The sequence below is a fragment of the Gambusia affinis genome, linkage group LG04 (genome assembly GCF_019740435.1).
Source record: "Gambusia affinis linkage group LG04, SWU_Gaff_1.0, whole genome shotgun sequence".
NCBI lineage: Eukaryota > Metazoa > Chordata > Actinopteri > Cyprinodontiformes > Poeciliidae > Gambusia > Gambusia affinis.
In genome coordinates, this window is record NC_057871.1 from 8,583,434 (window position 1) to 8,610,773 (window position 27,340).

Sequence of the window (27,340 nt, forward strand, 5' to 3'; positions counted from 1 at the left end):
GTGCTATAAACAAGAGTGGTGCTGTGAGGAGTAAACTGACAAACAAGTTTTCAATCACAGGTTGACTTTATTGTATAAAAACATCGAACAGCAGCTCGTTTACTTTACATCCACAACGAGGCGCAACACTCGAGACGAGCAGATGCAAACAAACGCTTTCATACATTCATTCTGATTTCATTTTACAATAAGAAACAACACATGGTATATTTAGTTTGAAATACAGTTCCTTGCAAATGTATTCACATGCCTTAAATATTTTGACATGGTCACATAATAGATTTTATTGGACAAAACAAAATTGTTTGGAACATTCATCTGTTCTTCCTTTTACTTCCCAGCTGTACATTAATTTGTCCTCTGTATTAAAATCTCAATACAATGCATGTAATTTGTGGCTTTCATGTGACAAAATGACATTCAGGGTTTATGAATACTTTTGCAAAGTACTGTAAACACAACATAATGCAGTATCACCATTTTATATTTATTTATGTACACAGTATACATTTGTATTTACAGCTTGATTTGGAATGTATCCGTTTTCATGGCTAGCCTCGTTCTGAATTCACACAGCGGAGATGACAAACTTCTGCTGAGAGGTAAAGAGAGCTACTCTGAATAGACAGCAGGCAGGTTTTGAAGGGGGAGACACGTGGAATAATGCAGCAGTGTTTTATCAGCCTTGTATCAACATCATGGCAGTCTGCCCATGTCAGCCTTTTCAGATGTCATGCTGGCGAATTTGGGCGGCCTTCCAGTCTTCAGTGGCTCCTGGGGCTGACAGCTGCAGGCGTGTGTTTGTTCATATTGAGACGTATGAGTGTGAAGTGCATCCTCTGTGGTGCATTAGCTCCAGATCTGAGTGCAAGCAGGATATCTACGCTAACTCTCACTGTCAATTCCCCACCTTTATACCAGACATGAGACAAAACGAAACATTCAATTACATGCCTGCCATAAAGTAGTCGTGGCACACGTTTGTGCTATACGGGTTTCGTGTTACAAGTGATGTGCGATGCTTTATCTGGAGCAGAACGAAAAAAAAAAGAAAAAAAAAAGAAGTCAACGTTATTAAATTTTTGGCCTCATTACGAGGTCTGCCGTTTCCTCCTGCCTGGGTATCTGGGACTGGTGCGAAGCAAAATGGTGCAAGCATCTCTGTGTGTCTGTGCAGCAGTGAACTGCAGGGAATTGAGGATGTGGAAGGAGAGGCGAGGAAAGGGGAAAAGATTCTCATTTCAGATAAAAATAAAAAAACACTCGCTGCAAACTGTACACACAGAACACCAGCAGACACACACAGACTGCTGATGACAAAAAACAAAACAAACAAACAAAAAAACATCTTGGCTTGCAAAATGAAGAGCTCAATTGACCTTGTTTAAGAACTTAGGCTGTAAATATCTGGTCTTGTGCTATGGGGAAAGTGAAAAACCAATTTTCCCAGTAGGGATAAAGGCTGGGCTGTTAACAGTGCTCAATGAGCATAAAAACGAAAACATGATGGTAAAAATAAATGAAAAAGTGAAGACAGGGAAGCGTTCTCAGGCAACTTGCTAAAAGAAAATCCACCAAAAGCATGAAAATCAGAGCTGATGCAACGTGCCAAACATTAAGAAACATCCGATTTAACTCAGTGGATTCCAAATGAAACTAATGAAGTGGCTCACAGTCTCTAACAGAATAGCTGTTTATGAGGTTGTGCTGATTACGTCAAACTCTCACTTTCATCTGTCAGCAGGGCAAACCGGAGTAGCAGTATATTTGCCAACCGCAGCATAAAAAGAACAGGTTGCTTATTAAAAATAGCACCAGTGCATACGATCAGATTTTGTAGGGAAAGCTGAGAGGCAGTCCTGATGGTCTCACTGTCTTTGTAAGCAGAAACAAAAGCAGAAAGCAGTTGTGCAGATTTATATCAAACATATGAAGACTGGAGGGGCAGGGGAAGAGTTTAACCCACAAGACACTTGCTCTGTATCTTTCAGATAATTATCATTTGTCTGAAACCCAACCTGCCCTAATCTATCTCTAAAAATGGACTGATTGGTGAGCTTTACGATGAAACTGAGTAAAACCTGAAGAGAGATCAGAAACCACTGTCTCTTCTCACTGAGGGGAGCTGCTGCACTCAGAGTCTCTTCAGCGTCAGCAGATCCAGTGAGTTCAGCCTGTGAGCCACATTGTGTGCAGATAGTCTGTCATCTTGTGTTTCTGTTGTCACAGTCGGACGGCCACCACACAGGCACCTGCCCTGCCCAGGCACAGAGAGGCAACCTGCAAGAGGACATGAACCACCACAGTCGTTAGCAACAGCAAGAGAAGGGCAAGTAGCCGAATGATTTTAAAATACTGTTTAGGAGCATTAATAAAATTTCCTCAAAGCATTGTTTTTGTCATCATGACATTTAATTGACTGCTAATGATGTGCATAAACCAGCTTTTACACAGAGATGACTGGCTTAGAAACCAACATAACGTCTCTTTTAAATCTTCGTTATAGACAACTAAAAAGGACCAATATATGGAGTGAATAAAATATTCTTCTTCATGTCTGTTCAGGATGTCTTGAGATGTATTTTGGTCTCAACTTCTTTGGGTGATTAATTAAGTGATTCATTCATCAAGTGCTGCAGGCACACACACTCTCGTTCATCCGTCTGGATGATGCAGGTCGTTTAGAGGCATCTTGTGTTCTGAAGCCGTTTCATAGACTCAAACTTCTAGATTTTGTAGTCTAAATTTATTTTTACACATAGAAATAAATAAATATTTATCTATTTATTAATAAATTTATTAATTATTTCAGACTAAATGGCAGAACAAACTAACTGGCAGAGTGGTGTCATTTTTCACCTGATTTTCTTACTGAATTTTTCAGAAAATTTATATTAAGGGAAATGAGTATCAATATAAATGTAAATATTACGTTTAGAATTTACTAAATAGTGCATAGTTAAGTTTTCACTTTTAAAGATTAACCTCTCTTTCTGAGAAAATTAATTTTAATGTGATCTGAGAAAGAATTAATATTAGACCATAAATGTTGAAATAATGAGTCAAGGATAGTTTCTATTTTCATACCACATATTTGCATAGAGTGAAGTATTATGATAGGATTGCCAACATTCCCTAGAAAACCCCAAACAATGTTGAATACCTTCATCTGTGTTTGTCCCATTGCTTATAGTATCCATCGTTCCTACGCTGTGTTTGCTTCTCCATTTAAACATAAACCTACTGTCTGTTACCCAGAGCGACTTCGATTGGCAGATTTGTGCAGAAATAAGCAGAAGTGATGCTAATGGATCCAGACAGACAACACACCCACTGCTTTGCTCCTCTCTGTTTCTGACAACACATATGGGACACGTTCACTGTTCTCAACATGTTCCCTCAAATCTCACATTATCCCCCTTACTGTCTGCGCGCTTGAACAGTTCTGTGTGTTTTGTTTCCGCCCACCCACACCTCTCATGTTCTCAGTGTGGTGTGTATCTCAAAAATGTCAGGTTTCCGGAAACTTTCTGCTGGGAATCCTTGGAGGATTTGCGGAAGATGGGGTATAAATTGAAGTGTAATAGAGAACTGTTGGATGAGATCATTCCACGTTCTAAGAGCTCCCCTCTCTGCCTCCTGCCGCTGCAGTGCCAACGACAATATTAGCTAGGAGAAAACACACATTTATGTAAGAATGAAAACATGTCAAGATCCATCACAGAGGAGTTTGTAAACAACTTCACTGGTGGAAATCATGATGATGTACAGGGTTAGGAATTTAAAGAGCTTTGTAAAAGTAATCTTACCCCTTGAATGTTTTTCTTATTTCACAACCTGAAATTTCAATGTTTTTAATTGGAATTTATAGACAATACAAAATACTGGATGTTTACAGCATTTTGTTAAAATGTGCCACAAGAGAGATTTTTTTTTTGCTCATTATTCTTTGAAAAAGCATCATTATACTGCTTTGTGTCCACTGTTAATGTTCTGCCATCAATAGCATTTTATGAAGTTTTTAAGGTTCATGTTTGATCTAATCTGATCAGAGCATTTTTGTCCAAATTAACACAAGGAAGGAAAGAAGGAAGGACACAAAACAGAGATGTAGGACATATAGAAGTAAGGAAAAAAGAAAGAGTTACATAACTCCAGAACGTAATCACACGGTCTTCCTTTTATTTCTTGCTGGAGTTGTTTTCCTGGCTAAAAAATAACAGCATAAATCTGCAGTACCTGGGTCCACTCATTGGTCTGAGGGTCATAGGCTTCGACAGTATTGAGGTACACCTGGCCGTCATAACCCCCCACAGCATAGAGACGGTCGCCGAGGAGACAAACACCAACAGCATCCCTGCTGATGCTCATGGGGGCCACTGTGGTCCAAACATCAGTCTGAGGGTCGTATCTGTAAACAAGCAAGATTTGAGTCTACTACTGTTCCACAGATCCTGGTGAATCCCATCAGCTAGGAAAACCACAGACATTTTTTAACACATTAAAACCTTTCATTTTATTCTTCTAAGTGCAGACAAGATAGAAGCTGCAGTCTATAAAGAAGAAACTGCTTAGTCAGTCATTTATTCTGGGTGGCATTAATTGGCTTCCTATAAGAAAGGAGAAATTCTCGGTGTAATCTTTGACATGCCATTTAAATCCCATATTAAACAGGATTTTAGTACCGTAATATAAGTACTCTGTATCCTTAAAAAGCACAGAGGTTTTAAATCACTAGCAGAATATTTGCAAACCTAACCAATAAAGCTTTCAGCTGCAGAGTCTAATTTCATCAATGACTTATTGCTCAGATTTTTTTGGTTTAGAATTTGTTCCATTCTCAACAAAAACGTCTCCATTCCAAGAAGTCATAGACTAAAGATCGCAATACTGAAATGTTTCTTAATTTACTGTCAGATATTTAATCATTCCCGATTAAATAACCCTAGAGCAATGCATTAGCTCAAAAAGTGATTACAAAATATAAGAATGTATCTTCCTAACCGAAGATACTTTTTAAATTATGACAATTTAGCTTAAAAAAACTTTAAAAAGAATCTACAAAAAGAATCTACAAATGTTCTGCTGTTACTTGCTTTCTTCTTATGATTTCTATTTTATTTTTTTGTTTACAAACACTGTAGGTGCATTTGTTCATGCTGGTTTAGACCCTGTGCTGCCAGCATAATTTATGCTATTATGTTTAACACTATGCCAGTGGGAGCGTTGTTTACATGCAGGAGCAGCTGACTGAGTCTTTAAACGATAATTAAGGCCTGGAAAACAAGCATGAAATACCCGTAACAAGGAGAACCGTGAAAGTAATCTAATCTAGAGCAGGAGCAGAGTAAGTGTGAAGGAGAAGTTAAAATCCTTCCTCAATTAATGGTGATTGAAAATGAGAGACTGAAGAAGAAATGTCGAAGTTGAAAGCATCAATCGATCAGAAAATCTCAGTATAAAACAAACCACGAATCATGGATAGTAGGGCTGAAACAATCAGCAATCAGATTAATCATTAATCATATATTACTGAAATAATTATTAACTAATCCAATACTTCATTAATTATTAACTGCAGACTCAAAAACACAAAGCACTAATTAAACCATAACTATATATCTATATTCTTGAAAATAACAAAAATGTTAATAGGTTAATCTAAAAAAAAAAATAATAAACAGATCAGCAATACACTGTATTGATGCTAAGTAAAGCATTATTTTAAAAAAATAAATTACAATATAATATTGTAGAAAAAACGGCTTAACTGGTTCATGAAAATTCTGCAGAATGTGCCAATTTCTTGACCTGTTTAATCGATAAATCATCAGAATAATCTATTGCTAATATAATCACTAGCCCCAATGAACACTAAACCTTATATTCCCTTAACATTATTTGTCATACTTTTATAGTGAACCAATAAGACAAAACACACACAAGTTAAAGGCAGCCTCACCTCTCCACACAGTCACTTAAGCGAGACGCCAAGGATGAGGCCGGAGCATCGTGACCTCCGATGGCGTACAGGAAACCGTGCCACGTGGCCACTCCCACACCTCCACGCCTTTTAGCCATTGGAGCACAGCTAGTCCACCTGCAGGTAGATTACAAGAACAACACCACATCCATTAATGAACCATCAACCGTGAACTCTTTGAGATTAAAGGCAGTAGTTCCTAAACAGAGGTTATGTGATAATAGCCTGTTCTAGGATTCATGTTGCTGTACATTTGGATATGTAGGTAGATAACCTTAGAGAGAAACTTGCTTCTTGAGTGGAATAAAACAAGAGAGGGCAATTCAAGCCTCCCTGACCTGTTTGTGTGAGGGTCAAAGCACTCCACTGATCGCAGGCAGGATGAGCCGTCACGACCTCCAACAGCATACAGCCTGAGGAAAACAGAGAGCAGAGTAAGCCGTTCTGGACACGCACACACAAAGTAGTTCTCACTTTTCTCCCCTCCTTTTCAGCTGGTGACAGCAAGACAGATGGCAAAAGGTGTGAAGAGTTTTGGAATAAGGAAGAAAAAAAAAAACAGACGAGTTGAGCAAAAACATTAAGCCAACGCTCCAACGCTCCACACACCCCTAAGCTGTCTGTCTTCATAAACAAAAGTGTGTGTGAGGGCGCGCACACGCCTACACACGTCCGCGGCTATCAATGTTGACACTTTGGAGAAGAAGAAAGTGCGACAGAGCCGGTCAAGCAAGTAATGAGCTCCATCAGGCAAAAAGCCCAGAGGAAACACAACACATGCATGGCACACTCACCAAAGCACACGCAGACATCCACACTGGCTACTCCAGAGCATGGCTGGCACAAACCTGTTGTTTCTACATTAATTAGCATCTAAAAAGAAAAGCTTCACTGAGGCAGCCAATACTGAAAACAAAAGGGGTCATCAGGCTCAGAGGAGACCAGTTTTATTGTGGAAGCCCTGATTTTAGTAAATCTTGCTATTAAGACCTGCATGTTCATTCAGTAGTTTCTGAATCTATGTCAGCAAAATTCAGAACTCAGAGCAGAAAGCAGAGGTGTTGGCAAACATGTTCCAAACCAAAAGCAGCAGATGATGCTACTTAATTAATTCTTAATTAGTTTTTTTCCCCCATGGTTGTAGCATGACCTACTGGCAAGTAACATATGGGTAGCTGCAGTACTGGGCAGAAACACTGAGAAGATGCTCAACTGTAAACAAGTTTGGCAAAACATCTATTGAGGAGAATGGCAAAGAAATTGTGTCTCAAACCAAATGATTAATTCACATCTGGAATATGACACCAATATAAGATGCTAAAGACAATTTAACATTTAAATATTATTTGTGAATGTTTTAAAAATGACTGTTCCATCACACATATGGTATGATGTTACCTGAGATCTCAGGACTAGTTTTCCAACATTGATTTTTTTCATATGCAGCCAAGCAAAATAACATAATACATACACAAAGGTTTCACTTACTTTCCATTGAGAACAGCCACTCCCACTGTGCTTCTGGGTGTAGCCATGCTAGCAACAAAACTCCACTGGCGAGCTTGAGGGTCCCACCTTGAATGTGGAGTGAAAACAATAAATCAATAAGCGTCAAAATATAATTAAAAACATTGTTATAAGTCCTTTTAATTACAGCACAGTGGCTTATTCTGTAATTGTTGACACGTTTAGGAGTGAGAATAATAGAAAACCTTTCCACTGTACTGAGGTAGCTCCAGCCGTCATGGCCTCCCACTGCGTACATGGGTCCCTCTAGAACAGCCACACCTGCAGTAACAAGCAGAGACCAAACATCTGGATAAACATCCCCAACAAGCTCTCTGACTTCACACCTTCAGAAAAAGGGCAGTGAATCCAGATTGTGTGGCGGCAACCAAAACTAGGCCATTAGCTGCAGAGGGGTAGCGGCACACTGACGCGTTCAGCTCGGATTAATCCGCCTGCACATCTGTGCTACCAGATGTGTCGGGATCCCCACTTATTTTAGTAATAGATTATTCTGACGATTAAATCGAATAAAAAAAAAAGGTGACATTCTGCAGATTTTTCATTCATACACTTAATTTTTTTCTATAATATTATAAATGTATTAAAAGATGCAAATAAACATGTTATTCAATTACTTCTTCAAGTAAGAAAATAAACATTTGATTATCTAAAATGCAGTAACATGGCATTCCTTTAGTAAATCTGAAGCAGGTGAAGCTAAAAATATGCCACTGGAGGGGTTTTAGCTGACATACAGTGTGCTTACACACAAATGTTTTTATCTTATATGCAAAATGTAAATTCTTTTGTACAATTGTTTTTATTAATTAATGCTGTGAATATGCTGAAGGGATTTTTTCAGCAAATGGCCTTTTTGAGTCTTTATATTCCAGTTTATGATTAATCTATTACTATGTAAATTAGTAGACAATTAATTGTTTCAGTCCTAATGTGGAAGCTGCACAGCATTCCTTATGAAATGATTCCCCCAACTGAAGGCTCGGTTGTATTGTTGCAACAGTGAATTGTTTAATCATTTTTACACAATGCAGATGTGAAGATCTGGTTGGACTGTGACTTTTGACTTCAGTTTTTCACAAAGCAAGAAAGACACTTTTACAATCAATGCTGAGGGAAATAAATAAATAAATAAATAAATATGAATAAAGACTGAAAGACCCTTTAATCAGCTTCTATGAGCTCACCTAGGCCGTGTCTGTGTGTGGACATGGGAGGCATGACGCTCCAGGTTTTGCTATGTGGATTGTAGCACTCCACGGTGTTAAGGGTCTTGAGTCCGTCTCGGCCTCCGACCACGTAGAGACGGCCGTCAAGGACAGCGACACCGAACTGCAGTCTCCGTCCGCTCATGGTGGCAACCTGTCTCCACGTGTCCCGACGCAGGCAGTACTGCTCGATACTTGTGGCACCTGAGAAAACAAACACACACACAAACAAATCAGAGAAAGAAGTTCCTTGAAATGAAGATTTCTACTATTTTACATTATTTATCCACATGTGACTAATAAAATCAGTTTTTATTATTTCTTTAAAGGTTGGTGCTTTTCTAGTAGCTTAATGTTGGCCAGTTTTATTCACGTCACAGCAAGTTTTGATGTCTGCTGGGATCATTGCTTTCCTGGAAAACCCGAATGTGTCCAAGTTTTACCAAGTGATTTCAAGTGAAACATTTCCATTTTTCTACATTGTGCATTGCATTTGTACCACTAGCAGCACCACAACACTTTATAGTTGGCTGAGTGCTTTGAGGTTTGAAAGTATTAATTTCACAACTCCAAACACATTTCAGGTCAATGTGGATATAAACCTCATTATACAACTTAATAAAACTTTTCTCCAGAAGATATTTGGCTGAAAATATTTTAGAACTGTAAATTTCAATGATGCTTTATGGTGTAAAATTACATTCGAGCTTGTAAGCAGAGATATCTAGCCTAAAATTTTGATGCTATTTAAGTTGATGACAACTAAATGTCTAGTTCTTCAGAGTTGGAAACCAATGCAATCTGTTAGCTGCACAATGATCCACTTCAGAAGAGCACATTTCTTTCTTAAATACACCAAGTTCTAAACAGATTTAATTTACAACCAGCTGTGAAGGATATAATTTTAGCCTTTTGTATTTTATGGTGTTTTTGATTTGGTCCAGAGTTGCTTGTTTTGTGGGCCGTAATGCTTCCTTCATGGAAACAGAGCAGAGATTCATCACCTCAGCATTGTGCAACTGGGTATTTGTGAGTGATTGCTCTACCTTTTGAGGCGTCCATACCACCCACAGCAAACATGGCCCCGACCGTGGCCTTCCGGGGCCGCGTGCGAGGGCTCTGCAGCAGGGGCCGGCGCTGTGGCAGCAGGTGATACTTCATCCCCTCCATCAGAAGACGCTGACATTCCACGCTGTCACGGAGGAGAGGGTTGGACTCCAGGTCAGCCAAGAACTGAACATGTGGGAGGAACAAATGCACACATCAACACACAGTATCATGTAACAGATACTGAGGAAACATGTGCAAAGGGGGGGATGCAAGGACGTGTTGGTTTTCATGTTCTCACTGACTGAGGAGGTTTGGGAAGCTAAAGAAAGCTGTCCTCCTATTGATTGGGAGATTAGGAGAAACTATCAGCGGCTGCAGCTCTCTGACAAACACACAGATCATCTGACACACATGAACACTAATCTGTTCTCAGCAACTCATCAGTTCTGTAGTCAATACCCCCATCACACACAAACAGCTAGGGCCAGCAGCTTGAAACCCTACAATTCAGCAGGCGGTTTCACAAAATACATCCAGAGGAAATTGCTTCCTGTAGAAGCAGGATGGAGAGGTTCAGGTACTCCCTGAAGGAAACTATTGAATGATTTACATTTAGATAGGTGCGTGTGCCAGGAGATGACAGGGAGTAAAACAGTTTCTTGTAACTCTAATTTATGTTTACGCATAGTTCTTTGCAAAAATACTCATATTCTTTGAGATTTTTCCTGATTATAACCATCAGCTGCTGCGAAATATATTTTATTTAGATTTTACGTGAGCTACTAACACAAACTATTACAAAGTTGTGATGTAAGATTTTCTTAAATCCTTCAGTGTGACATGGATTTGTTGGAGAACACAACTTTCATAGAAATTACAGCTTCAGGCAATGTCTCTACCAGCCCAGAAAATATAGACAGAAATGTTTTATTCTTTCATGGAAAATCAATTTATTACATGAAAAAAGCTTCTAACACTTATTATTACAAGTAAATTTTAAACACAAGTTGATTATTATTTTAAGCCAGAGTTATTAAGAGCCGTAGTGGAATGTTCAAAGCGCCACTTGAGGTCCTGGAGCCGCAGGTTGAAGACCCCTGATATAAACCATTCTGCCTCTTTTGTCACCCCCAACAGGTTTTCTTCAAGGGTTTTTCTTTAGTTAGCTCCATACAATTTCTCATTAAGAGTCACAAGTTTGTCTGTTCCTGCTAAAGAAAAGCATTCCCTCAGCATGAGGCTGCCACCACCATGTATCACAGTAGGAATAGTGTTTTCCATTTTCTTCAAAATGTGTTTTTATATGCAAGCCACAAATTTCAATCTAATTTGATCAGATCTTCCACATTCTTACTCTGCTCTAATCTTCTGGATTTTCTCCCTGATATTTCTGCTGTTTTCAAGTCTTCATGATGCCGTTTGTTCACTAATGTTTTCTAACAAACTTTCACTGAAAAGCTGTAGAATATATAGATTAAAACACACATAAAAGGACAAATACCTACCAATTATGTGATTTCTGATGTTGACTCTTAGGTCTGGATTTAATTTAGGGGTATCAGAGTTTAGCACACTATAAATACACACCACTCTACTCACCATGAGTCATTTTCCTCACAATTCAGTTTGTATTCATAATGTGACAAAATGTGGAAAAAGTCCACAGGGTATGAATAATTATCCCAAGAGGCACTGTATGTGATCAAGATTTTTCCTGCAGTGTGTGCTTTCCTCCTTCATATCTATGCACACAGAAGAACAGGCTCGCCCCACGTAAATAAACTTGGTCACTGAATAGGAAATTTAATTTCACAGCTAGAAGTGTAGAAGCGCAAAACAAGCATGGTAAATGGATAAGCAGCTTACACGGCAGGGTCAAACCATGCTTCAGCTGCACACAATCACAGAGCGACAAATTACAGTCAGCCCTATTTACTCATCCATCTGTGTGTGACTCTGTGTGTGTGTGTGTGGGAAGGGGGGGGGGTGCATGCATGTGCCTCAGAAGGACAGATATAGAAAAACATGTTTGTCCTTCTCTCTGGTCATTTATCCATCATGCTGTGAAGGTTTGAATGTGGAGGGCGAGATAAGACTGGCGTCCCACCTTCTCCTCCATGGCGTCTCTCTACCTCACAGTGTGCAGAGGGAAAAGCTGCGTTGTCCTCCAAAGCGGCTTCCACATGTAGGAGGCAGAGTGGGCGCCATGCACTCAAAACAAGCGCACTCAAGCACTAATGCGCAGAGAAACACACATCCCGCAGCTGTGTGCATTTTTCATGCTTTAGGAGTCTCCAATTTTTCCTCCCTGTCTTGCTTTACAGAAAAAATAAAAGTCGAAATGAAATCATCCTCAACTTTTGTAATCAAAGGCTGAACATGTTATCAGGAGGAAGGTGGAGGTGGATTTTTAAATTAGGAATCCAACATTAAACTATGGAGGTAGGTCAATACTTCCCGGATTTAAGAGATCTGGTCTGAAGCTGCACAATATATTTACATGACAATATCAGAACATAAGTGTGTGAAATATTTATGTTGCTAAGGATTATTTGGAGTGCAATAATTGTTAATTGATATAACCCAAGTTATGTTAACTTGGATTTTACATCCTAATGTATATTTTTTAGTCAGTTGGACAGAGTCTCACACCAGTACTGGACGGAAAAAATTTTGCTCAAAATGCTGAAGGTCACAGATTGATAGAAGTGCTGATGAGAACAAGAGGAAATAAGAAACAGCTATAATTTTCACAAAATTTTCTAATACAGCCCAAGTCTCCATAGCAACAATGTGAACTGAATGTTTTCTGAGGCATGCATCCTACCATCACAAATGTAAACCAGTGTAGTTTGCTAAACTACTGTAATTTTATCTGAAACCATGTGCTTTGGTCAGGTGAGACCAAAAATAATATTTTTGCAACAGCACTCCAGTCGGGCCCCAGAGGAGGATTTATGATGCCGCCCAGAACATTTGCTGTTGAAGCATCTCTCTGGATAATCCAACCACGTGAAATATAGAAACTTGTACAACTTGTAGTGCTGTCCAACTGACATGAGGAGGCTAGCGTGACCATTGACAGAAAGGAGGTGGTTTGTGATTTTATTTTAAATCTACAGTATGAAATGATGATTTGCTAATAAAAATCAACATATTTTAAGAGATTTTAAACATTCTTAGTAGGGCTGAGTACAGTAGTGGTACGTTTGTCCTGATTTCCCCAAACATAACAGCTTGTTTTTGTAGCATGTTTTGGAGCAATCGCTCTACTTTTGCATTTTTTGTGAGCAGTCTCTCTCTCTCTCAAAAAAAAAGAAAGATGAAAATTACACCAACTGTCACACTACAGTTTGGAGCACCAAGCCACAGATGGTTGCCTGAGAAGATTAGATCCAGAGTGTGTCTCCATGTGTATGTGACAGAGGTAACGGGGAGCAGAGATCAGAGGTATTAATCCGAGGAATTGACACCGTCTAGATGAGTAATCAAGTGGTAGTCCAGATAGAAAGCTGAATAATTGGTTGATGAGTATCGATTAGGGAGCCTGCGTGAGTTTATACGTCATTTTATTGGCATTTCACAGCTCATGGGGTTGCTGAATGTTAATGCGGTTATCGGTTTGAAATGGTGCTGGGAGAGGAAGGGGCTATTCGACGTGATGAAGTGCAGAAGGCAGAATGAGCCTGGAGCTCTGTGTCTCTCTTTCTGTCGCTCTTTCTGCTCCAGGACCATTTTGTCACTTTACCCCTTTGCCATCAATCTTCTCCCCTGATAACATGTTACTGCTACTTGTGGGTTTAGCTGAGGGGAGCAAAGTCATCCATCTAATGCACTCGTTCATTATACTTCACAGGTGAAAAACAGCTGGATGTATGAGAAGAGGCAGCTCTGATGAAAAAAAAAAAAAACGATCTAGTATAAAATCTAAGCTACATCTGCAGTCTTCATACCCACTGATGTTTTCCACATTTTTTCACATTACAACTACAAACCCTAATGTATTTCATTTTTAGTTTATGTATTAATCACTACAATTAATGCATTGTGATTGCATGCATTCAATCACAATGTGCCTAATTGCAAAGTTGAAGGAAAACAATATGTGGTTTTGAGAAGGTTTAGAAACTAAAAATATGAAAAGTATTTATATTAAAACTTTTCTGTGCTAAATCAAATACAGCACAACCAACTGGCTTTAGAATCAAACCAAACATATTGGTAAATAGACTGTTATGATTTTTAACACAATCTGTAAATGTTAACCTGAGCACACAGAGAAATATAGTGCTGGTAGTATCATTTGTGGTGCTACCAGCACCATAAATGATATTTTTTTCCTCTTCAGAAACAGGGAAGACAATCCGAGAAGATGTAAAAATGGATGCAGCTAAATAAAGGGGAAGCCTGGAATTAGGGTTCCCAGACTGTACAAGATTAGCGACAGTTCATCTTCAATTAGGACAATGACCCTGAATATTCAGGCAGAGCTACGAGAGAATAGCTTAGATCAAAACATGTTATTGTGTTTGTTGGGTTCAGGTTTAAACTTTGACTGGGCTATAGTGGGTCAGGGTTAGGCTTTTGAAAAACCTGGAAATATTAGTTGAAAGACAATCTCTAGATTTTAAAGAGAAATAACTCAGATGACCTGCATGACATTTATTTACTTCTTGTTACTGGTTTGAAAAATCCCAATAACACTCATTAAAATTGGCAGTTGTAGGTGAAAAAATTTAAGGGGTATGAAAAACTTCTGCAAGTATTTCTTCACTATACAGTGAAGAAAAGATGGTTAGAGGAGAGGAAGAGAGATTATTTTTTGGCTGCATGAGTGATATCAGGATTAATTAGGTTTAAAGCAGCTACAGCCTCAGGCAATGAATGAAGTTCTGCTGAGAATTTCAAGCATCAGTCTCTGCAACAAGAGAAAAACAGCAAGGACAGACTAAAAACTAAATGCATTCTCACCCACTGGACAAACAAGTAGAATCAATCTATAGCAGACGTAATTGTTATCGTCACTCTAACTGCCTGAAGAGGTTAGTGAGATGGGTTGAGAGTGAAGCCATTTGTAAGCAAGAGGAGGTAATGAAAAGGGAGAAGGAAACAAATCAGGTCACAGAAAACATCCTGCAGGTCAGAAGAAAAACTGATTAATTCCTATTTAATGTATACAAACATGCAATGCAACCCAAAGAGAATAAAATGGCCACAAAAAAGGCTCTAGTTTCACAGAATATTTGCAAATCATAGATTTTTTTCCAATAAGGATCTAATGTATTTCAGTTGAAACTGAAAATCTATTCACTTACAAGGTTCCTACAAGATTATGTATGAACCCTGGATGAATCAATCATCTCATGAAAGCCCCTGATTAAATGCTGACTGTGACCTTTTGAGACATTTCTTGGTACATGTAGTTGATAAGGATTTCAAAGCAGGAACCAAGACAAAATAATCATTTATAGAAAAGTTAAATTAGTGTGCATTTCATTGCAGCTGCTTAAAATAGTTTCACCTTAGACTGCTGTGTGACATGTAAGGAGTTCTTTGCAGCTCTAACCTGTGGCTGCAGCAGCGGCAGTCTGACGTGAGCCAGAAGTGATGGTAGGTGGCGCTGCCGAGTGGCAGGATCGTGACTGACCCAACTCAGCAAAGAGGTCACCACAGTTTCCTCATCTGGCACGTTGATGTCGTCAGAGGTCAGCAGCCTTTCCATCTCTTCCACTGGAAGGACAAGAAACTCCTGGGCTCCAACAACCTCCAGAATGTGCTCCTGATGGACAGAGATACAGTCAAGAAGGAAGTGAGTGATGAAATACTAAAGGTTCCCACTGTTTATGTGAGTACACTGCAAAGACAAGAAAGAAAAAGAAAAAGATTTTTAGCTTTACACTGAACCTTAACTTTTCCAGTAACCAAAACATACACACAAAAAGTGTGTTTAAAAGCATAAAAGAACAAGACCAAAAGAAAGAGAATAATCAGGACAGGGAAGGGAAGGTGATTTTTCACAGTCACCATAGCAACTATAAGCTGAAAAACATCTTTTGTGGCAATAATGGCCTGATGTATTCTGAAGTAGGAGCTAATTTGTTACCAGGAGCAAAATTTCACAAAGGACGGCAGCACAGATGTAAGAGGAATAGCTGTGTAAAACCTAGTGAGCTTCATTATTTTCATTTAAGGTCATCCTTTGTCATTCTGAGACTTTCCCAGTCAGTCTGTTCATTCATTTCTTGCCATCAATTCACTGACTGTGGAGCTACACAGACCATATGCGCCAAGCGGCTCTGCACCCACCATGGTGTAGGCGTGAGCGGCTCTCTGCAGGTCATGGCAGCCCTGGGCGTCGGCGTAGGAACGGATGCCGAGACAATTAGAGGGGTGGAGCTGCTTGACAAGGAAGGAGCAGCAAGCTTGGACCACAGATGACAACTGCAGCAGGCAGGAGGCCGACAGCAAAGACTCGATGGTGTCCTCCTTCAGCTCGAGACGGCCTACAAGACACTTTCACTGATTAAATTTACCGACAGCTGGGAAGTTTCCTAAGAAGTCCAATTTGTAATGAAAAGTTAAAAATATGGCAAAATAACCTTTTTGCACCAGGACAAATTTTTGCTTTTTTTTCTTGCTTTCTTTTCTAAAAAACAAAAAAGCAAATAACAGAAATATTTCCAAAATTTGCCTTTTATTTCAATCACTTCGGAGAGTTGTACGGTTGATATTGATATTATGGACAGGCTATTTAACTATGGGAAAATATTATTAATATTAACAGAATTAAGATGCAATTTTAACAGAAAAAAATTCTGAGACAAAAGTTGGTTTCACAAGAATAAATTCAAAAATCAAGTGAGTTATCAAGATCGAAAGTGTGGTTCTTCCTTCAAAATAGGCAGTTGCTTTTATGATGGTTTCAAAGCCGTGTTAGTGATAAGTATCATCTGCAAAACATACATCAAAGTATAACTTCACAAGATGCTCAACAATCCTCATTTTAATTTTTTTATCTTTTGTGTTGGAGTTCTTATAAAAATACTTTCAATTTCTCCTAATTTTCCGACTTTATTCTTATAATTTCAAAGAAAATATCTTAGCCTCGCCCTCACTCTTGCTATAAAGTTAATCTGAATTCAAAGTCCAAATAAATCGATGATGTGAATCACGCTTGTCAAACAAGATGGCAAAAAATTTAGACTGATCCATAAAATCGATTTAATCCAAGTTGAACATTTTTAAAAAACAGCAGTCTGCTATGCACCTGTGTATGCGTATTGAACCAGGACCCACAATGCCTCAGGGTCCACCCCTTCCATCTTCACTTCTTCCTGCTTGGCCTCTCGCACATCGCTGGTGAACATGGCCGCAAAGTAGTCAGACACAGATGAGAGAACGAGTCTGAGGGAGGAGAAAAAGGGCATCACTCAGAGGAGATAGGCAGCTGTAATTGAGGAACAGACAGATCTGACCTTGATGACAGGATGAATCTGGCGTGAAAGAGAAAAGCTGCAGAACAGAGAGGGAAAGGTCAACCCAGAGACTGTAACACAAGGAGACGAGACACAACATGACAAGCCCATAAGCAGAGCTTCTGAAGGCCTTTTGTCTCCAGTATTTTCTACTATAGGGTAGGAATATGATGTCTTACCCTGGTACACGTACAACTTGAACTTTTTCACTTTTTGTCTTGTTACAACAAGGCAAAAATGTATCCGATTGGTATTCCAAGTATCTAATAGACCAGCAAAAGGTCTATTACTTGAAAATTTATAGTTTTCAAGTCCAGATGTTAGTAACTGAATCTCAGTATTAATGCAACTATGCAGTGAAGGCCTCAGAGGTTTGTTAAAGAACATTGATGAACAAACAGCAACATGAAAACCGAGGAGCAGAGCACAGCATACAGGTCAGTGATATGGTTAAGGCAGGGATAAAACAAATCTCCAAAGCAATAAACATTTCAAAGAGCCCTGTTCAGTCCACCATCTGAAAATAGAGTGCATCATAAACGCAAACCCAGCAGAATACGGTCATGCACCTAAATAACAGGTTCGACAAGAATCAACGGAACTGCCAAGATCCCCACTGTAACTCTGCAGGAGCTGCACAGATCTGGATCTCAGGCTCACGTCCATTTGTTATAGGCCCCACAAATCTTGTCTATTATAAAGCCACTGAAAACTACAAGCCTCTCATGGGACAGCAACATGTGGAAAAAGTTGCTCTCTAGTCAGATGAGACAGAGGTGAAATTTTTGGCCCTCAAGCAAATTGCTATGTATAATGGAAAACAAACCATGCCACCACACTAATCACACCAACCCAACAATGAAGCACAGTGATGGCAGCATTAAGCTGTGGGGGATGCTGTGGAGACTTGGAACTGAAAATGCAGTGTGTATAATTGCACTGTGTATAATTATTCATCCTCTTGACAATTACAAAGTACTTTATGTTGGTTTTTCACATAAAATAACAATAAAGTCTGTGGTGGTAATGAAAGAAAATGAAAAAGAGAAAGGGGTGTGAAAACCTTTTCAATGCACTAACTCAGTTTATCCAGTATGATTTCATTGCTTTAAAAAATTAAACTAAACATAAGCAAGGCCTTTGATTCCATAAAAATCCAGGGGGACTAGGCTAATTAAAGGCTAATTAAGAAATTATGCACTGTTGTGTATTTTACATGTATGACCTAAAAACAAGTCCAAAGAAACATGTTTTCTTCCACACGTTCAAAGTCGGAAAGTGTGCACCACAAATGGGGGTGAAGGACAAGTTAAGTAGAACAGGCCTCAGGGGGATAAGTGCTGTATAAATGAAGAAGAGTGCTGTGCAAAAGAGCGGAAAAATCACACCTACACCCTCAAGAGGACTCTCAGACTTTCCTACCCCTTCCTCCCCCTACATTTGAATATTGATCAGCGCACTCATATGGATGTGAGTACTTATTAAAAAAAGATTATTTGATAATGAAAACAATCATCACTTGCAGAGAGGCTCTCACAAGACAATTGTGCTCATATTAATGCAGCTTGCTGTGCCTTTACCGCTCATGACCGTACGCGTTTTAGACTTCACGGAGCGTTGAATATGTGTGCATGCACTGTGTGGGTGTGCGTGCGTGTGCGTGTGTGTGTGTGCATACTCTTGCACATGAAAATAATCTCATTACTGAGAGTGACACTGAGACCTTGACAGATAGCCTGAAGCAAGGTGTGCGTGTGCATGTGTGGTCCAGGTTTGCGCTGTGCAGACAAAGATGTCAAAATACACTACAGTCAGCAGGTAGTTGCTCAGCCAAAATTTCAGACAGGTGTTTCTGTTCTTCTCTTCCTGACTTGCACACTCACAAATAGACATTTAATCTTTATGTGGGTCTCTGACTTGCTACGAGCGACACAAGCAGTATACACACATCAGCTGGTTATTTGCACACAAACACAAATACGGGGCACCGCTGACGGCACAGACAGGACGGTCAGACTTTGCGTCACAGTACAGTAAAAGAAAAACAGATGAAACAAAATGGCAGAGAGAGGAGAGCAGGAAACAGGCGAGCTGACTTCAGGAAAGGAGGGCAAGAACTGAAAACTGACATTTTGTCTGTGTTTCCCCCCTGCACCAAACCGCACATTCACACTCAAACAGGGAAGGGAACAAAAAAAACACAACAAGCAAGTCATGAGGGACTGACTTGAATCTTGTGACTTTTCTCGCTGCATGTACTGAAATATGTACGTTTACAGGAAGGACTGCTGTTAGTCATGATGACTGGCATGGCTCCAGGTATCGCAATATGTGAGCCTCTCTGGCAGTCCGCTGAACTGCCAATTTGATCCAGATTAAAACTAATCTTCTGCAGAGCCACATTTGAGGGTAATCCTTCAACAGCTAACAAATAGATAATCGTAAATCTACGAAATGTACTTCTTCTAAATCAGTCAGCTGTCTTTGTTAAATTAAAGAGCAGCAGTGAACCAAAAAGTTGATCTAAGCAAACAAGGTTTCAAAACCACTTTCTTTATGTGTTAAATGATTGTTTATTTCTGTAAAGACAAAATACACAATAATCTTAAAAGAATCGGGGTGAAGGTAAAGTCAGGCACGTCCCGTTCTGATCCCAGTTATCAACTTGGTGTCAGGATCAGAGCAAAAAAAAAAAAAAAGATCGGTATTAGACTCCCTGATCGAGACTCCACTCCCTTGCCACAACCCCAGGAAGCAATGCAGACATTGTTTAAAAGTCTGACTAACTTTCATGTGCACAGCAGGGAAATCCTTTCTAAAGCCCAGGCGTATTATTCTGCTAATATAACAAATCTGTATTCTTCCTAGAAACCCATGCGTTATTTGCAGTTTGTGATGATGCTGACAGTGAAGGAGAGACTACATTGGCTGCTGTGGTCTCTGTTAGTCTGTGTTTTATTGCTTTCCTTACATTGTGCTCCAATATGCCCCGCTGTCTATGAGAAAGCAGGTGAAACATTAGCCATTAAAGTATATGATGCTCAAAGAGAAATGAGAAGTTTACTCAACAGGAGAGAAGTTTTTAGCACGAGCTTTGTCCACACACAATTTGTTGAAACTGCCTAAAATTTGGGGAATCCAGTTAATGAGTCATATCAAAACAAAGTGGAAACATACTAATGTTAGTCTAGCACTTCAGCAGACAGTTGTGTTGTAACATTTAACATCATAACTAAAGAATGCGTAATACAAAATGTAATTTTGGTTTTTATTGGTAATTTTAATGAGCACTGAAGGCTCAACACTGAGCTCTACATGCAGAGAAAAATCTCATAACTGCATTTATTTTTCTTTACCTGTGGACAATCTTTGTATTTTAGCATGTTGTGTTGACACAAAATAAGTTTTAGTGTGCACATACATTGAATTACTGACTAAATAAACATCCTTTGGAAAAGATGTCCAATTCCTGCATTCTTACTCAGAGACATAACAGAGTGTACGTTTCTCACCAACATCTTCAGAGACATAAACACACTCTTTCACAAACACCATTAGAGCATAGGTCTTTGTCACCATCTGTGCCTGGAAGACATAATTAAATGAGGCAGAGGCGGAGACAGAGAAAGGTGGTGTTCCTGCTGGTGAAGGAGTTCTTTTGGACCCTGCTGTTACATCAGTGGCTACAGAGACAGCAGAGGGATACGGACCAGGAGCATTTGTGTGTATATGGTGACTGTTGCATGACTCAGCTGACTTTTATAGAACAGCAGTTCTTAAGAGCATGACTATACTCCTGCAGCCAGTCTGTATATATGTTTGCTTATGTGTCGATACACTGTTTCTAGACGTTATATACAATACATTCATACCCTATGCTAGTACCTTTTGAACTTATTTTTAGATTTTGTCATGTTACAAACACAAACTTCAAAATATTTTAATGTTGAAATATGTTGAAGTGTTTAACTTTGACATATCTTAATATGTCAAAGTTTTATTAAACATATTTTATTAGGGGGTTACACTAAAATAATATGGGGCATAAATATGAAGTAGAAGGAAAAGGACAAAAAACATTTGTCATTTTCCTTTTCATTACTTGGTAGAATCCCCTTTTCACTGAAATTACAGCTGCAAGTCTTGTTTCTACCGACTTTCAACATTCAGAGACTTAATTTTTCCATCAAATCTCAATAAAATGCATTGAATTTGTAGCTGCAAAGCACAAAAGTTCAAAGGTATAAAACATTTTGTAAGGCATTGTATCAACTACTTTTTATGTAAGAAAGGTTTCCTTGAAAATAGCTAATATTTTCTTATGGACTTTATATCTTTCTGATAAAAAATATTAACCGTAATCTCTCTACTGTGTAAACAAAACTCTTTGATCAAAAATAGATACCTGTGTGCAGGTATCCGTCGGTCTCCAGCCACCAGAATGACATCACACAGCTGCCTCGTCCTCAGGTAGCCCTCCATCTTGCGGAAGGTGACATCAGCATGCGACAAAGCGGTAAACATCGACTCCTCTGGACAGGTGCATGGCTCTATAGACACGCACGAGGAGAGGGTTGCGCTGCTGTTAGACGTCCTGTGGGCACACATGCAAGCAAAGAAAAAATATTAAAAGTAAAACTAGCACAAAAAGCAACAAATAAAATGAGACAAAATTGGATGAGCTTTTTGTTGATTCTACTTTGTTTGAGAACCAAACAGCAGAGTGGAGGAATCCACGCCAGCTGGTCTGTGGCCTTGAGGTCAACGCATTTTCCTTTGCATCATTTCCTCACATGTAGTCACTCTTCTGCAGGCTTACCATATGTTGCCAGGAGCATACAAAAGCTCTTTAATGGTCCAATTACCAGCTGTAAATGTCCAGATAAATTCAGCCCACTTAGAAGAAGAACGTGACAATTAATTCACTGCAGGAGCTGAGCCAATAGGATATGCTGTGATTTACTCTACCCGTTCCCTTGCATCTATTCCAATAAAAGGTTTTCTACCCAGAGACCTCATTTTCAAATTCTAGGAACGGTTTTATTTTCTGATCAGAAGCTGAACAGACCTGGGTGTTTGACTGCACAACACTGCAGTAACCCTGTGAAATATCAGCCATGGTGGCTTTTAAGACCGACATAAGCCGAGCTGTGCTTCAGTTTGAAATTCAACAGGCAAAGAGAAAGGACAGACCCTGAAGCATAAAAATACCCACCAAAAAAACCCAACAGAACAAGGGACAAAACAATTTCAGCAACACAGTTAGGAGAGCAATGACACTCTGGCACATCTGAAGAATAAAAGTGTGAATCTGACTATAGCCCTGGATGTTGGAAATGACTGAGTCACACGCTGCAATTTTCTCCTAGGATGAAACAAAAAGGGGCTCAAAGGAGAGATATAGAAATCAAGTCTTAAAAACTCCTTCAAACATGCATCTGTACTATATAGCGTGCTCGTCTAAATGATGGTTAATTTTTTGAGATGAACAACTTTACATATTTGCAATTCTATTAAAAAATATCAAATATTAATAACAGATTTCTATGAGCCATTACATCTCTGGATCAAATTATCTTCACTGTGAAAGAAAACAAATTGTCTGAAGAACCTTTAAATTACCCCCAGCCTCTGTTGATGCTCTCAGCCTGGTAGAAGTGACAGGTGGTGTTTCTGCCGCAGCATTTATACGTTTTTCCTTTGGAACCAGCTCTGTCTGTGTTTACACAAGTTCAAGAACTTACCAAATGGTATCCTGGCTGTTCATCGTAGCAACTACCATCTACTTCAAATCATATTAATGTACAAAATTAGTGTCATGATAAAAAACAGGTCAACAAACCTGTCTCAGTTACACCAGTTCTGTCAAAATTTAAGCATAGTTGGGCGTGCCGTGGTGGCGTAGGGGATAGTGCGACCTACATTTGGAGGCCTTGAGTCCTCGACGCGGCCGTCATAGGTTCGATTCGTGGACCCGGCGACATTTGCCGCATGTCTACCCCCCTCTCCCTCCCTCTTTCCTGTCAGCCTGCTGTCATATAAGGGACCCTAGAGCCCACAAAAAGACCCCCTGGTGGGGGAAAAAATAAAATAAAATAAATAAAAAAATTGGAGCACAGTATTGTCTCTAAGGGTCATACAGTGTCAAAGGCTGTTCCACCAAATACTAATAACATCTATATGAACATTTGACTTGGATTAATGAAATGACCAAAAACAAATCTTAAATAATTATCTCTTATTTTGGTATTTAGCAACCAGAAATAATTTTGGTAATCCTAACCTAACTAACCTAAAACAGGAAACATTTCATGTTCAGTTATACCAGAGTAAAATCATTAATGCTGCTTTTGAATTATCAGTGCCTCATATTAATGCAATAATTTACACCACCATTAATAACAAAAAACTGAGTGCATATGGTGAGCACAGGGGATATTTATTACTTGAGTAGGCTGATGTGTGTTTTGTTCTGACTCTGGCTCTGTCTGCTCTGGGTCCTGTCTCCACTTCTCCAGCTAATCTCATCATTCACTCACTTCATTCCACCTCATATCTCCATCCATCCATTTCCCCTCTTCCCACATCCACAAGAAACCCTTTGAGGACGTATTCTGGCTCACTCTCCTACCCTCAAGTGTGCGAGTCTGTGTGTGCATGTGTTTTTAAAAGTGTGTATGTAGATGAATGGCGTGGCTAAATACTGCCAGAGGGGGTGGCTTTGAAGTGGGGGAACACTGCCTTCCAGTCCCCTTAGCGGAGTCTGGCAGCCACTCAACATGGACAGAGAGATGGAGGGGGAAAAGGAGAAAACAGAGACCGTCTCACCACACAGCCGGATTTGTTTTAAACCTCTGCAGAAGGAAAGGTTACTCACCTCTGCAGTCATTCAGAGTCTCCCTCCGTTCCTCTGTCCTTGTTATAAACGTGCATATGCATGTCCAACCACATTATAGGAGGGGATAAAGGAGGGCAAATGAATAGCTAATGGTGGGCGGCGATGAACACAGGACAGAAGGAGGGAGATGATAAGTAAATGAGGCTCACGGACAATAAATGGGGGTGAATGCTTGGTGTGGTGTGAAACCCGGAGGAGAAAGATGAGCTATCAGAGTACTCTGGGATTCTGTGCCTGTCCCTTCCCATGATCCTATTTGGGATTCTGCCACCAAGCTTTCTTGGCCATCACGTCAAACACAGATGCCCTCTGTGGGAAGTGATAAGTTGCATTCATTCACAGGGGCATAAAAATATAAACAAACAAAAAAAACACTCTCATTGGATACACATGCATGAACCAAAAATGAATGGCTTTGTTGGTATGGCAACCATAAATGTGTGGACATGCAGCTGTATGCAACATGGATGCTCAACATCAGATGAAACTGTGTATGTATAAATGTGTGTATTTTTCTCCTCTTAGCTTTGCTCGACACAGACGGTGATCCACCAAGACAAAACAATAAATCCTACCTAAAAAAATAACTGGAGATCTCTTAACTTAGAGGAAGATGTATTAACAGTGACAAGACAGAGGCTTAAAATAAAAAGGATCAGACTTTCACATTTTTAAAAATGCATCAATGTTCGCTCCCACTGAAAAGCTCTTTGAAACAGTGCATGTCACATCGTGTGCGTGTACGTACGTGGATGGTGAACCATGAACCACTTATATTTTCTAATGTGTGCTAGGAGGTTTGTGAATGTATAGAAAATTTAATACACCAGCAATGCTTCATTTCTCTTTACCTCAGGATGTTTGCGGGTTCATTTTGTCTAAATTCAGGGACACCATAATTTTAGGTGAAATGAATGGGTTTGTTTTCCATGGAAACAGTTAATTAAACGACATTCCCACTAGAATGGTGTGTAGCTCTACACACCAGTGTTATGTAGAATCACAGCAATAATAAAAAAAACAAAAAGAAGTGTAAGAATGGTGGTAATTTTAAGTTGTATTGTATTTACTGAACTGGTGACATTGGCTTATTGTCATTATGTGACATATCAATCACTCATGAGCTGATCGAGGCAAAATTCAACCATTCCAATTTCTACGGAAGCCTGCACAGATTTCACTAATATATCATCACTGCAGTGTTTCTGAATTGTTTTCTTCGTAAGGAACTGGAATGCAATATATTTGTTGGTTATTATATTCCACATTTTACACCTTGCATGCCAACCTAAGAAGTGCTTCAAAAGGCATTTTGTTTTAAAATGTTTCTATCCAAATGTTGCCTGTACACCACAGGTGCTGCTAAATTGAAGGGCTGTTTCAGTGTGTGGACTACATTAGGCATCTTTAGTTGAAAATAGTACACATTTAGACCAGTCACACCATGAGAGCCACTCTTCATTTTTTAACACTTTCTTGGTATTAGGGTCACCGTAGATTGAAGGCATGTTTTGTGTGTACTTGTAAGTCATATTTTATCAGTCTTTATTCCAGGAGTCACCAAAATGGTGGCCTAGGAGATCATATGAGTAACTCACAGAGCTGTACCAAAATTAAATAAATCGCTCAACAGCAGCCCTGAGTGAACTATCAAATACAGTCAAACAAACAAACAAACCTAATTAAAATTGCAAATAATAATTAGATGTTCTGAAAGTTTGCATTTCACTCAGCGAGACACAAAAAGCTGAAATTGTGTCTGGCCATCTGTTTGCTTGTCAGATCAATTTTATTTAGTTCTTTATGTTTCTGAGGAGTCACATAAAGTTTTTCTCATTTTTTGCAGAATACACTGTCAGGGGAGTAGGTGTATGTTTGGTTTGTGCAGAAAGGGATGGACATGAAGGACCCTCTCCCATGTCCCAATTTATACAAGAACCGCCAGTGGTCATTAGATTAAGTACATTAGGGGCGATACAATTGTCTTCACTTGTCAAAACTTTTTACCTAAGATTTTCTTCTTAAGTCTCACAAAAATGGGTTAGAGTATAACAAAGTTTTTTACTTTAGTGTTTGGCAACTTCTTTTTGGGGGAGAAATAAAAGCAACCCTCTCATCCCCATCCTACCTGCAGGAGCTGGAGTCAGTTTCCGGGTGGTTGTTCTCTTCGGTCCCCGCCGCTCCCGCCGAAGCCGCCGCCGGCTCCACCTCATTTTCAACCCCAGCAGGAGCCGAAGCCTCAACTACCAGCTGGGGCAACGGGGCCTCGCCGGGGGGCTCCATGTTTGTCACAGGACGAGCGCGGCGACGAGGCGGTGGGGAAATCCAGGAGAGCGCCGCGGCGGAGCTTCTGCACTCTGGCTGGCTGAGGGAGCGGGTACAGGAGTTCCCCGTGGCTCCAGAAGCTCCAGCCGGACCTCCCCGACTCCCCGCTGGATCAGCAAACTTTCTACCGCTGCCGTTACACAGGTTAGACCCTGCGCTCCCACTGGCCACCAGCCCGCTGTGACAACCCACGCTCGGGTTAACGCCAGATGAATTTAAGTTGCTGCAGCCGCTAATAGAGGGACCGTCCGCTGCGCTGCCTCCGGTTCTCCTCGCGCTGAAGTAGTCTCCGAGTGGCGGGGAGGGAGGCGGAGGAACCGCGGGGTGACCGAACCACCTCCATCGGATCCGGAGGATCTGTTTCACATCGAACTCCTTCCGCGAGGAAGAGCCCGAGCCACTGTTCGACATTCCAGGGCTCAGCTCGAGGAAATGGCGGGGACGATCCCGTGCCGCTTTACCGTAAAAGCTGCACGCTGCTCTTGACGCGCGTCTCTCTTGGCAACCGCACGCCCGTTAACCGCGACTGAAGGGAGCGAGCTGAGAGTGGAGTGTAAAGAGCAGACAGAGGAGAGAGAGCGACGGAGCTCTACTCGGAGGTTCCTCCACAATTCCATCTCACAATTACAGAGTTCAAAAGTTCTCAGTATGTATTTCCTCTCCATATCTCAACCTTTTTCTGATAGTTTTGGTGAATAACTGACAAAAGTTCACCTCGGATTTAAGGCACATATTTTGGTGTAGAATATGGAATCAACAAAAGCTAAGGGTGGATTGGATAAACACATTTAGAGAATGAGTTGTTTAATAAATTCTGTAAACACATTTGCCTTCATTTATATTCCCATTTTCATTCATTTCCATACCGGAGGAG

The 27,340-nt window shown here is 40.0% G+C and overlaps 1 protein-coding gene across 2 annotated transcripts; it reads right to left on the minus strand.

The window, feature by feature from the left end:
* Positions 1-1,022: 1,022 nt before the first annotated feature.
* On the minus strand, positions 1,023-27,340 carry klhl5 (kelch-like family member 5). 2 transcript variants are annotated; one of them, XM_044114779.1, is made up of 14 exons: positions 26,270-27,340; positions 21,649-21,837; positions 17,036-17,172; positions 16,075-16,271; positions 15,335-15,547; positions 9,765-9,951; positions 8,698-8,922; positions 7,696-7,771; positions 7,472-7,558; positions 6,322-6,396; positions 5,963-6,100; positions 4,240-4,411; positions 2,186-2,280; positions 1,023-2,081 (listed from the first exon to the last, which is right to left on the minus strand). In XM_044114779.1, exons 1-13 carry the CDS (start codon positions 26,875-26,877, stop codon positions 2,224-2,226), a joined length of 2,361 nt encoding a protein of 786 aa, XP_043970714.1. In that variant the 5' UTR covers positions 26,878-27,340; the 3' UTR covers positions 1,023-2,081; positions 2,186-2,223. The 2 variants fall into 2 exon arrangements, with proteins under 2 accessions (XP_043970714.1, XP_043970713.1); XM_044114778.1 differs by having other exon boundaries at positions 1,023-2,280.